A 13,560-nucleotide genomic window follows, 5' to 3' on the forward strand; every position below is an offset into this window, starting at 1 on the left:
GACGGGCGGCCTGCTTTAGCTCATGTTTGCAGCACTCGATTTTTTTGTTTTATTTTATTACATTTTCCCCATTTTAGTTGACTCTAAAGTGCAGCATAATGGCTTAATCAAGGATTAAAAAGCAGGTCACGGTGGGAGCTTTTTAAGTGTACAACAAACAGGAAATCTCTAATAGTTGTGCTTTTAAAGGAAACTTTTAGTTTGTCTCAAAGTGGCAAATTGAGGATTCATGCCTTTCTCTTGAAGGCCCAATCAATTATTTTTTTATCATAAAGAATAAAGATATATTCACATACATAAATCCAGATTTTAAATTGAAGATGTAAAATCAGTTTCTTTCTCAGCTGATCATAGCTAAAAATGGAAGCTCCTTTGTTTGCTGACATCACTGGTGTCAACAAACCTTCAACAGTATCAGAAAATATTAGAAATGACAGAAAGTTGCTGTCATTGTAAATTACCTGAAATTAGGTTCCACATTTGTTCTTTTTTGTTTACATTTGAAACAGATTATTGTGCCTCACCTATTTTCAGGATTGAATTATAATGTATGTTGTCGTATTATGCTTCTTCTTTCTTGGTGGTTTTAAGATAACTGACCAAAAACCTGTGATTAAAGGAGACAAAGTGATTTAATGTGCCATGCTTTGAGGAATTGTTGTAATTGTGTTGTTTATGTACACGGGACTTTCCCTCTTCTGTGTGTGTGTGTGTGTGTGTGTGTGTGTGTGTGTGTGTGTGTGTGTGTGTGTGTGTGTGTGTGTGTGTGTGTGTGTGTGTGCGTGTGCAAGCGTCAATGTGTTAATCATTACTGCACAACTGTGTGACTTTCTTCATGGCACAATTGAGTCAAATCCTGGACTAACAAAGGAAAAAACAACAGTCAACCTTATTAAATGTGATTGTTATGTTGAAAACAAAACATAGCAACCACATAGACTTAATGTTGTTTGTCTTTTTTATTCTATTCTATTTTATTCGTTGTCTCATTATATCGGCACAAGGAGAACTGTAAGAACCTGAGAAGTGCTTTATTATTTGATTGTAACTGGCAATAACGGGAACATGCTGTACATGCACATGTTGCTTCAAAGTCCTCCACGCCTTTGACTTAGCTGTTAAATTATTCTTAGATATGCATTTTGATTCACAAAGCAGTGCAGACCTTGCCGTTTCTGCGAGGCTGCTCCTGGTGGAAGTGTGCTGATGCAGTGCTGACACAGACATCAAAGGGAAATCAAAGGTGTTTGTCATACTTCCCGCCACTTCCTTGTCTGCTGTGAGCTGAGGATATGTCAGCCCTGCTCCTCAAACACTCCTAAATATCATGTTATATTTTTACTCAGGAGCTCTTCAGTGTCACCTCCTTTTGTGCTACATTTTTTATTCCTCAAAACCAATTTGAACCTCTTGAATAAGAGATTAAAGTGTATGAACACAGTTTCCCCTCGCAGAGGTTTCTTCAATTATTTTCACTGGTTTTGAAATATACGACTAGTCCAGTTGATTGGCTATAAAGGAGGTATTAATGTAATTCAACCTGGAGGGGGAGTCTACTTGGCAGGAGAGGTAATAGACCTCCTCCAGGATCTAGGCCTGCCACCACCACAGAGCAGAGAGAGAGATTCATTTTCCCCCTACAAATGGAAAATAGACTGCCCTTTAAACATATGAAAAGAGAAGAAAATGACTGGGAGAGCATGGGGAGGGTAGCCGTGATGAGAGGAGAAGAGGCAACATGGGGCGTGAGCTCAATAGAGACACTAAACCGCCTGGGTTGTCGTCGCACAGGGAAAAAAATATAAAAAATAGACTCTTTGCTCATGATTGAACTTGCTTTTGTGCTGTAAGACTTATCTGAGCTAGTCAATACCCAAGGAAAGCTCATTTTATTTTCTACCTGCTCATTCCTCAATCTATTTTAGGTCCTGCGAAAACAACAAAGATTTTCCCATTATCTCCAGTAGCAGGCTTGCATGCAAAAAAAAAAAAAAAAAAAAAAAAAAAGAAGAAGCATGTTGTAGAAATGAGGGAGTTACTGCCCTAAGTCCTGGTTGTGGAGCTGGAGTGTAGAGCACAGAGCCCTTGGGCTGATGTCCAGAGGTCCAGCACAGCGTGTCTGCCCCTCACTGTTCCTCCTGCTCGCCCTTATTAGCCGCGCTGCCCCTGAAGTGCCAGCGCGGCTCAAACACCCAGTACCCAGGGTAAGCACCCAGCGCTGTGTAAACACACCAGGCCTGACTAGCACTCAGGAATGCTTTATATAAAGTCACATAAAGGCCCGGAGGGGGGAAGTGGGTGTGTCGCCTGACCGTCTGCAACTAGCTTTGCTGCCACCATTTGCTTCACTCAAGGGAGGGACGTCATGGAACATGAGCTTGCTGCTTCCAGTGTTTAAACAACTAAATATGCTGAAATGGCAGCTCGCAGATAACTCTGCTCTTGATATTTTCACTGGAGGGGTTTTCACAAAAAGCGAATCGAGGATATCAACAGCAAAGTATTTGCTGCACAGATTTGTATCAGCCCGAGCTCCGTTTGCTGTGCAGCCAAACAGAGAAATTGACAGTCGAAAATGAGATCAAATTAGAAAGTGTTGGCTTATTTCCATACAGGAGTGAGCCCAAGCCGTTTCAATGGTGGAATAAAGTACTGCAGTTAACTTGCAAATTACATGTGAAGATATTACAGTGCAAATAAGAACTATTATTTAACCATTTTGGGAATTACATAAAACACTGAAAAATCTGTTCATGCCACTGTGTTCAGTACAGCTTGTGTCTTTGTGTCCAATGAGAGAGTTATAAATTGCATGAAAATACAACTAATTTATTTACTTTATAGTCGCATATCGGTGTGTTATGTATTTATGGATCATAAAAATGTTTCACGTTAGAACGCAGAGCAACTATAGTCTAATAAACTCGATGAAGAAATGGAAAACAATTTACAGGCATAGAACAAAGGCTCGGTGTGTATGTATGAATGTTTATCAGTTCATTTTTACCTCTAGGCTCCATTCCACTGTAGGTTATTCTCTGGTGACTGCTCCCCTTTACTCCATGTTTAAATATTCAAGTTACCGGCATAGAATTTGCATTAGCATCAACGCACTTAACTAATTGTAATTTTGTCGTACTTTTAAAATTTGTGAAGAATTTAGATATTCAATTTTTAATTTTTTTTTAAAGTGTGGTTATATTAATCTACTACCGTTTAAGTAAAACATTCAGCGCATACTTTCACAGCAAAACATCAGCTGCAAGTCATGCAAAGTTATGGGACAGGACAAATTCAAACATTAAAATGATTCATAGCAACACTTTCATGCTGCTGGTTCCTGCTTTGTTTTTGGCAGGTGGAAAAAACAGATGCAGTGTGTTAAAAAAGCTAACAAAGGTGAAGCCTCAGTGTGTTTTTGTTGACGTCACAAGTCAAACAAGTGTCCTCCGATGGCAAACAGTTTGATTCCAACAACTGGGCAAGTAGCAGCAATCATAAAAGCGTGTGTGTGTGTGTGTGTGTGTGTGTGTGTGTGTGTGTGTATATATATATATATATATATATATATATATATATATATATATATAGTTATTATTCTCAGTAGCATTTGTGTCTTTATTTAGCAGCCTCTTGGGATTTTCTGTGGCAGGTGAAGCAGCAGTACAGCGCACAAACGTCACTGTGGCTCTAGAGCACACTCATGATTTTCAGGAACGGTGGGCATATGGCTGACCTGAGCTGTATGTCTGATTTTTTAAAAACGCTGCCCTGCTTGTGTCGACACTCAGACTAACCGGGCGGTGACGTGCTGAGCAGCTCTTGCAGCATCTTGTTCTCGGAGAGAACAAGAAAAGAGAGCTCTCTACCCCCCCCCCCCCCCCCCCCCCCCCCCCCCAGGCCCTGTCATTTACAGGATGGCCAACAGGAGAACAGTGTTCTCAACACAACCTCGCAGCAGATGTTTGCCCTGGTACAATCTGTACAAACGTCAAATTGAATTCATTGCCATGTCCTTAGCTCAGCAGCCAGAACCTTGGGGATGACTGTGATTATAAATACTTTGGTTCAAACACTAATTAAACCAGCTACAAACTACAGGGGCCTGGTCCAGTTGGCAACAGCTGTCAGTAGTGTGACAGAACAGCTTTGGTGTTTGGTAAATGATATGACTTGTTTAGGCAATGGAATCGCTGTCGGCGGATGGAAGCTCAACCAGCACATATTGATGTTCTTTTAGTAGACCACAGGCAATTTAGTGCGGCGGAGTGTGGGCAAAATCTCTCTTTTTTTTCCAGCCGAATAGATGCAGCACGGAGAGCCGGAGCTCCCTGTGTAATTGAGTTCTCTGGTAAGCTTCATGTTGTGGTTTTGGGGGGACTAGCTTATCAGCCGAACACGCAGGATCGGCCCTCCAGCAAAAAAAAAAAAAGGCACTGTTGCCATCCAATCTGCTTTCATTGGCAAAAGCGCTTACAGCAGGAGAAACACGAGTGCTGATTCTTCAGCATGTGCATCCCTGACCTGTGAAAGCAGAGCTTATTCAGTCATTCTCCAGCAGAAAGGCGCCGCGCAGCAGGGAACGGCTGTCCATTTAACCGCCTTTCACATGCACTCTGCTCCACCAGCCAAGGTCCTTTCACTATTCAGTCGCCTAAACTCTAAAGTCTGAAGACGACAGAGAAAATCATTTTAATTTTACCTGGTATTGACCGGAGACCTTGTACATTTGCTGGATGTTTTTAATTTATCTAATACTGAATACTTTTCATGTCATCTGTATCATATAAAGATTACATTCATTTATGATTAATGTCAAAAGACTCAAGATAAAGAGGCGTGTGCTTTTTTCACTTCGGGACACGTCATATGGCCCAGCAGGCATCGCCAACACAAATCTGACCTATTTAACCACATTAGCGTGCACAGAGTTGCCCTGTACAGTTACAGTCAGTGTGAGGGTGATAGAAAAAGTCAGGCACTCAGTGAAATGATACACTGTACAACCTGTCATGGCCGGTGAAGAATACCAAGTCCAGGGGTCGAGCACATACATAATTAAACCGTGGTTTGATTTAGCTAAGAGAAATGCAACCCCGTTCACCTCACTGAAATGAATCAGGAAGCGGTCCTCCCTCCTCCGGCTGCAGACTGTGGAGGAAGCAGGAGGAGCACAGGTTCACGCTGCACTAATGGATGTTTACACAACTCACTATCAGCCAGCAGAACCCAGACATCACATGCTCCCTTCATGCTGCCACTAAAGAGCCTTAAGTTTTAAGCAGAGATTTTTATTTGCAGAGAGATTTTTTTTTTTGTGGTTGGATTCAATGTCGATTGTCCATTGTTATCCTCTACTGGCTCTTTCAGTCTCCCTCTCGGTTCTCCTCTCCACACTCGGCCCTCCCCCTCCTCAACTCTCCCCTGTTCTGTCCTCCTTCCCCTGCTCTTGCCAGTAACGGCCTTAACCGTTTGGCTTCATGTCAAAGCAGGGGCCTTTTGTGGCTCTGTCACAAATCTGCCAGGAAAAACAGAAACCATCTGTTCAGGCCTGGGCCTGAGAGGGGATGAGGGTGTAAATACACAAGTTTAGCCCTCACCCTCAGCCCTGCCCGCGCACACAGGACCACCGAGCCCAGTGGAGGATCCTGCACTCCCACTCAGCCTCAACCGGCACTCCCACCTGCAATTTAACTGTGGTCCACGGAGGTTTCACGGTTAACCTTATTCAGTCTAAATCTCACAAACGGGAACATAAGATGGTTTACAACACAATGACTGAGTACAAAACCTGTTGACTTCTGTTACAAAGTGCACCAGCATTAATGAAATCTCATTTTATTTGAATGAGGTTAAAATGCACTTTTACCTCCTTATTTTATTTTATATCTATATAGATAAATAAAACTGTATTTATGTGCCAGCAAAATACTTGAATACAATTTCTCAGCTATTACTCTAAAGAGTTCAGGTTATTTTTAAATTAATTTATGCTTATTACATTAACTAGAAGAAGAGCACGAATGATGAAGAACTTGTTTCTTACGGATGGTTGAGTGTCAAGAAAACATTGCTTTACATAATCTTGAACCCTTCGACAATTTCTCTCTCTCACACGTGCGCACGCGCGCGCACACACACACACACACACACACGTACTGTATGTAGACGACCATTTTAAGTGGCAATAACTGGAATGGAAGCCCTGAGTGTCGTAATAGGAGGGTAAGCCCTTTCCTTGTCGGATAATCCACTGGCCAGAAAGCTCCTGCAGATGGAAGCAGTCTAAAAGGCCTTATAATACTGAGCTTATGTTGTCAGTATCTCATGTAGTGCGGAGCGGCAGCACACTCTGTACAACTCCGCAGTGATTTACAGCACTGGGGAGAAATTATGGTGCGGAGGCCAGGGCCAATCCAGTTTTATGTTTCAGGTATTTCCATGAATTTCTAGCGGATACCGCTGAGCTGTTTTAGATGCAGGTTCATGGAACATTTTCCGTTTCACTGTCATCTTCAATTTATTTAGCAACTTTCCTCTGCAGCCTCAATAAGTACATAAAAACTCGCTGACTAAACACCTAATCGTGGAGAAGAAACACAAGGTAATGAAAGTTAAAAGTGTTGCTGTGGGCATTTGGCAGCATGACAAAGTGACTTTCTTTGAGAGAAAAATACACAGTCGGTGTGAGAGGTCGGACATGTGCGTCTTCTGGGGAACCACATTTGACGTGTAGGCTGGCAGAGAGAGGTAATCTGTCAATCTCTCTTTGACATTCATTTACAGCACAAAGCTTCTCTCAACCACTTGCCATGTTGATGTTTAACTACAGACATCATAACTCCACCACACATTGAAAGTCTTCAATCGTCAGCAACCCTTTGTCAAGGTGACTGTATTCAGAATTTGTATTCATTAACTGTTAAAGTAAAATATATTTTCAAATATTACAAAAAGTTTGCTTTTTTTTGTAGGAAGCCTTTTAATGGAGGGCCAGAGCACACTTCTTCTTGCTTTTATTTTTTTATTTTTTTTACGAGTAGTGACTTTTCCACTCAAGTGAATTAATAAAAGCTGCTCCTTTTGTTTTCCCCTTTCATGTTGTACCCGGCTGTACCAGCTCATCAGTGCACCTGTTAATTCCCATTCAAAAGCCCAGGCTAATGTTTTCATTAGCCCCTAGCCCAATGTGACGGTACTTGACACAGTGTAAGTGATGGAGAGGCAGGGTGACCTTTCCCTGTGTTGGCCAAGCTATTGTTGAGGCCGTGTAGTTGTCAGCCTGCAGCGAGGAGGCAGAGAGGCACTGCTGAGAACAGTCATTAAGCGCAGAGCAGAGCCAGCGCTCGGCACCACTCGACACTTTTGATCTGCACATTTCAATTAGATTTCACATCAGGACGCCTGCCTTCCCTCAGTTAGCACCTGCGCCCTGCCTGCCCATGTGGCCGGCCAGGCTGAAGAGGCAGGAAACGACTAGAAAGTTCTGTTGCGAGCCTGAAATAAAAGCTCAAACGCATGGCAACATAATAAAGCTTTTTTAATATCATTAGCTGCTCTGTTTCTTGGCATAACCATGGACAAATAACTATTATTATTATTATTATTATTATTATTATTATAGAAATTACTTGAAGTGTTCCAGAAATAGATGGTTCATTTTTCCTCTTTCATCCAACTGTTTTTGTATTTTAAAGGAGTTCTACTGATTTGTCTCTACTGAGCTTCCACATGTGGAATCGTTCCCAGTACTCCAGATGTGCTCATCTGCAACCGTCTAAAAAGCCCTGGCACAAGCTGTTTGGCTTGGGACAGTTTTACTCTGGAGCGCTGGCTTTGCCATAACACGGCGCAGGACCTTAATTTACCCTGAAATTTGAGAGGGTTTCATCGAGCTCAGGCACTCTCAGGAAATGTTCCCAACACTGCTTTGCCTGATAAGACGGAGTCCTACAGCCACTGGCAGATATGAATTTCCCCTAAGAACCACATGAAGGGAGATGTTATTAACCAAGCCTAAGCCCACAGAGTCGAGCTGTTTCTGGCAATCAAAGCCGTGATTGAGAAAGGCTTTACTCGTTCCTAATGTCAGATACTCATTTGTGATGAAGGAGCAAACACTGGCCAATCCCTGACCTTTGTTTTCTCACAGCAAACAAAAAGAAACCAACTAGCCTCAAGTAGTTTTGTATTTCATGAGCTACTAAATTAAAGCTGCAGTTACCTTTATGTTTCTGTTAATACCAGAATATTGTACTTTTGAAATTGCTGGCCTTGATTCAATTTTATTTTCTCTTGTTGTTAAAATAGCTTTTTATAGCCACTTCATGCACTATTTCATTATATCCTTTCCTAACATTTGTTTGTTTTGAAACATTTTGAGAGAAGATGTTAAGTTGTTGCTGAAAAGCTGTTAATGCATTTTTAGAGAGCAATGCACTGACTAATTTATGTCAAGTTTCTCAGCCGAAGCAAGGAAGGAAAACAATCGATAGCCATTAACCCCTGGAAGCTTTCTTGAACAGCAGTTTAACAGACCTCAGACAGTGGATGGGTGCCCTCTGGGCTGTAAAGATTACAGGTGACTTACTGCTCGCCCAACAATCACACCACACCTTCATGAATTTGTTATAGAGCCGACGTAGGACCTAACAACTGAGGGTCCACGGGTGAGGGAGAACAGGGCAAAGCCCCACAGGAAACTACATAATGGTGCCTAACTCCTGTCGCCAATTTCCAAGGCTTGTGTATTATGAGTGTGGCCGGAAAGCGGTAGTTAATATGCACCCGCTGCCTCAGCAAAGTGCTTTCTGATCCATGATTGCATGTGTTAATGTTTCAGTTGGGTATTGATTTCCTGGCGGCCTTTTGTACACTGGATTTATCCGCCTCGCTCTCTGGCAAGCGCGCCCCTCCGAATGTTTGATTAAAGTTCAATTGACTCTTCCAGTGAAGGGGCGAGGGGCCATTTCACTCCCTATTTGTAGCTCCAAAGCTCTGCCTGACATGTTCTTTTGTTCCCATTCAAGCTCCTGCCACCCAGGCAGCAACCAATGCACTGATCCTAATATCCCTGCATTCAGTGAGCCTCCTCGCCTAATCCCGGGACAGACAGGGCCACAGCATAAACATGCCCGGCCAGCCACAAATCCTGGCATGGATTTGCCCACTCCGTGGCCTTTCACTATGAAACGCTTCGCTGACTGCTAATGTGTATTTTCCGCGTATTTTATTCAACCTAACTGCAGATATTTCACAGTGACTATTTCCAGCTTTTCAACAACTTGGATACATTTACCTTTTTAATTCAGACCCCTCTTTGCAGTCAACGGGATGCCTGCCCCTTGTTCTTCCTCCTGTTTGTGTTCGTGTGATATACAGTATTTGTCTTGTTTTAACTGAATTTCCTTTGTCTGTCATTTCAGGGGGAGCTCATTACCTTCTACTACTATTGGAAGAAGACCCCTGAGGCAGCCAGTTGTCGAGCCCACCGCAGACACCGCCGCCAGCCCGTCTTCCGTCGCATCAAGACGCGAACCGCTTCAACTCCTGTCAACACTCCCTCACGCCCCCCCTCCAGCGAGTTCTGTACGTATATTTGACCTCTTCCATGGAAGCCAGACAGGAAAGGCGGAGAGATGACCTGATGTGTTCTGGTGTTGGAGGGATTCATGTGAAATGTTTTTTTCTTTTTTCTCTCTTCCAGTGGACCTCAGCTCAGCCAGTGAAGATGACTTTGACAGTGAAGACAGCGAACAGGAGCTGAAGGGCTACGCCTGCCGCCACTGTTTCACTACCAGTAAGTCGTCACGCTCCACACTTACAGTCACTCATACTGGTCATATGGACTCGCTTTGGTATTCCTGTCTTGATTAGGATCAGTGCGGGTGTGCACACGCCCGGCACTGTGTGTGACAGATGGCCATCAGAAGATGTCAGGACAAATTTGATGAAATCAGACATGAGCCCACAGCGTGTTCACTCTCTCCACCTCATTATCCTTACCCCTCTATCCACACAGCTGGCTCCCAGTGCCGGGCTCCCATCTGATCACACTTAGGTTACTGCCATCACAACCAGGGTGGCTAATAACTTTGGCTTTACAGTGTTAACCCATACAGACCTTATTAGTACACTACTGAAAGTATAAATACAGTATTTAGTGGAGGAGTCCCACGTTATCACTGATTCATGAAAAGTAATATCTATCTCATTAGATGTGAAACTACACAGTTACTTAATGGTATTCTCTATATTCTACAATATTATTGTAGTTCTGAGATCATGTCTGTGTGTACTTCTTACTGCCTGTGAGAATGTGTTATTTCACAACTGTAAATGGCTTTCCTCAGCCTCTAAGGACTGGCACCACGGGGGTCGGGAGAACATCTTGCTGTGCACAGACTGCCGCATTCACTTCAAGAAGTACGGTGAGCTGCCCCCCATCGAGAAGCCCGTGGACCCGCCGCCATTTATGTTCAAACCTGTCAAAGAGGAAGAGGATGGACTCAGCGGGAAGCATAGCATGAGGACCCGACGGAACAGAGGCTCGGTGCGCATACTCTCATCTATCCTTCTATTTTCACCTTCAGGAATCATAGCCTCAAAGTTATCCCTTGAGCCAGACCACAGAGCAAAAAGCTTATCATCTCTAGACAAGTAGTGCAGCGAGAGTTTTGACATCCATTGTTTCAGAAATATTGCTTTATACAAATATTTTTAAAAAGTAGAATTTGGACCATGTTGACGCTGTTTGTTTTTATCAGATGTCGACGCTACGTAGTGGTCGTAAGAAGCAGACAGCCAGTCCTGATGGCAGAACCTCGCCTACCAACGAGGACTTGCGCTCCAGCGGACGCACCTCCCCCAGCGCAGCAAGTACTGACAGCACAGACAGCAAGACAGACTCCATGAAGAAGCCCAGCAAGGTAAACACAGCATAGACTCCTCGTAAACTTTTGTTTTTCTGTGCATGTATCTCTGTGACATATAACCTAATGGCTCTGCCGCTTTGGCTTCACAGAAGATTAAAGAGGAGGCTCCTTCACCTATGAAGAGCGTCAAACGGCAGCGAGAGAAGGGAGCCTCGGACACAGAGGAGCCCGAGAGGGCCAGCGCCAAAAAGTCCAAGACACAAGTGAGTCTGGGGTCTTTGTTTTTCTGTTCGGATGTGTTTCAATGGAATGCACTTGTGTTATGATACTCATACCTCTCTCCCCGCTTTCCCTCAGGAGCTGAGTCGGCCAGACTCGCCCTCAGAATGCGAAGGGGAAGGAGAGGGCGAGGGTGAGAGCTCTGATGGGCGCAGCATCAACGAGGAGCTCAGTAGCGATCCTAAAGACATTGACCAGGACAACCGGAGCTCCTCCCCAAGCATCCCCAGCCCCCGCGACAATGAGAGCGACTCGGACTCGTCCGCCCAGCAGCAGCAGCTCCTGCAGAGCCAGCACCCTCCAGTCATCCAGTGTCAGCCAGGCACCTCATCCGCCTCCTCGGCACCACCTCCGCCTACAACGTCAGCCCCCTCATTACCCCCACAGGTCTCCCCCACAGCGGCCTCTGCCTCTCTACCTCCCCAGCCTCTGCCCCTGGCAAGCCCTATGTCTCTTATCCAGTCAGGAGCATCCCTCCACCCTCAAAGGCTCCCCTCTCCACATTCACCTTTGACTCAGGCTCCGCCTCCTGGCCCCCCAGTCCCACCTCAATCGTTACCCAGCTCGCATCATGGGCCGATGCCTCCCTTGCCACATCCGCTGCAGCCTGGCCCCTCACACATGCCTCACCCTCTCTCCATGCCCCCTCAGGGCTTCCCAATGGGTCAGTCTCAGGTCCCGCCCCTGCCAATCTGTGGCCAGTCACAGCAAAGGCCGCACACTCCTCCTTCCCAATCCCAGTCATCTGTTCAGAGTGGCCAGCCTCCCAGAGAGCAGCCCCTTCCCCCTGCCCCAATGTCCATGCCTCACATCAAGCCCCCGCCAACCACACCCATCCCTCAGATGCCCAACCCACAGTCCCACAAACACCCACCGCACGCGTCAGCACCTCCATTCCCTCAGATGCCTTCAAACCTGCCACCGCCACCTGCCCTCAAGCCCCTCAGCTCTTTATCCACACACCATCCTCCATTAGCACACCCGCCTCCCCTACAGCTCATGCCTCAGGGGCAGCAGCTCCAGCCTCCCCCAGCGCAGCCTCCAGTTCTCACTCAGTCCCAGAGCCTCCCACCGTCAACCAGCCACCAACCTCCTCCAGCTCCTCCTCTGCCGCCCTCCACGGCAGCCTCACACTCCAACGGGCCACCGCAGCCACCGTTCTCGTCTCACCCTTTCAATACAGTTCTACCTCCTACCGGCCCTCCCCCATCCTCGTCAAACTCTATGCCTGGCATTCAGCCTCCATCTTCCTCCGCGCCACCTTCCTCCATCTCCATGCCACTGCCTGCCTCTGTCACTTGTGCCGGCCTGGGCCCAGTACTCCCACCTGTACAAATCAAAGAGGAGCCTCTGGACGAGACGGAAGAGCCAGAGAGCCCGCCGCCCCCTCAGAGAAGCCCCTCCCCGGAGCCTATCATTGTCAATACGCCCAGCCATGCCAGCCAGTCAGCACGGTATGTGTGCAAACACCAATTTCTACCCAAACACTTTCCGTTAAATTGGGAAAACATACACCTGCACAAGCTGTTATTCATCAGTTGTCTGTTGAGCTGCTTACTGTCTTGTCTGGGGATGCTGATTAGCTCTCAAACACATCCAACAACAAAGAGTCTCTGCCTTCAGATTTTAAGGCTTTGATGTAAACAACAAATCAAATGCCCTCAGCAAAACAGGCATCCAAGGCCACAATTAGCCCTGAGCTCTGAGGGGCTCATGGCGAGGAATTATCGGGGATGGAGAGCAGGGAGATTAATTACAGTGAGATGCAAGTGAACTGAGGCATCTGAATATGAGTATCTGTAGTTGCCTTGTGCTTAAGTGGCTCTCAGACTGCCAATGAATAGCAATGAGGGTTTTAATACATACTCAACGTAGCAGCAAAAGTGATTGCCAAGGGAGTTTGTTTCCTTGTGAATAATGGACCAGTGTTGGCTAATAAAATAAGCTGTCTTTTCTTCTAATGGGACATTATCCTGCCATTTAACAGGCTGAAGCAAACATGAATGTCTCTCTAGCCTCATTTGTTTTGTTTGTAACAAGAATTAATTCATGTACTGTAACATTCTTTCTATTTTAATATTGAATAAGTAAATATTGAATTTTGTATCTCTTTACCATGACCACAGGTTCTACAAGCACCTGGACCGGGGTTACAACTCTTGTGCTAGGACAGATTACTACTTCACGCCACTGGCTTCGTCTAAACTGGCCAAAAAGCGAGAGGAAGCTCTGGAGAAAGCCAAGAGGGAAGCAGAGCAGAAACTAAGGGAAGAGAAGGAGAGAGAGAGGGAAAGGGAAAAAGAGCGGGAACGAGAGCGGGAACGAGAAAAAGATGCAGAACGAGCTGCGGTAAGTGGTTTTGTTTGTCTCCCTTTTGTTTGCCAGTGGTTCATTTTTTGCTTTTTTA

The 13,560-nt window shown here is 45.3% G+C and overlaps 1 protein-coding gene across 7 annotated transcripts in view; it reads left to right on the forward strand.

Annotated features, from left to right (window-relative positions):
• rerea (arginine-glutamic acid dipeptide (RE) repeats a) overlaps nt 1-13,560 on the forward strand; it is a 123,352-nt gene that overhangs the window by 106,217 nt on the left and 3,575 nt on the right. For all 7 annotated transcript variants that reach the window (XM_068733825.1, XM_068733826.1, XM_068733824.1 and 4 more), the window contains 7 exons: nt 9,426-9,588; nt 9,707-9,799; nt 10,353-10,552; nt 10,767-10,928; nt 11,024-11,137; nt 11,232-12,607; nt 13,280-13,502. In XM_068733825.1, the coding sequence (XP_068589926.1) occupies nt 9,426-9,588; nt 9,707-9,799; nt 10,353-10,552; nt 10,767-10,928; nt 11,024-11,137; nt 11,232-12,607; nt 13,280-13,502 (2,331 nt within the window). The remainder of the gene's footprint in view (nt 1-9,425; nt 9,589-9,706; nt 9,800-10,352; nt 10,553-10,766; nt 10,929-11,023; nt 11,138-11,231; nt 12,608-13,279; nt 13,503-13,560) is intronic.

The sequence above is a fragment of the Cebidichthys violaceus genome, unplaced genomic scaffold (assembly GCF_023349555.1).
Source record: "Cebidichthys violaceus isolate CVI_PGR_0920_01 unplaced genomic scaffold, fCebVio1.0.p SCAF_6, whole genome shotgun sequence".
Classification (NCBI taxonomy): Eukaryota; Metazoa; Chordata; class Actinopteri; order Perciformes; family Stichaeidae; genus Cebidichthys; species Cebidichthys violaceus.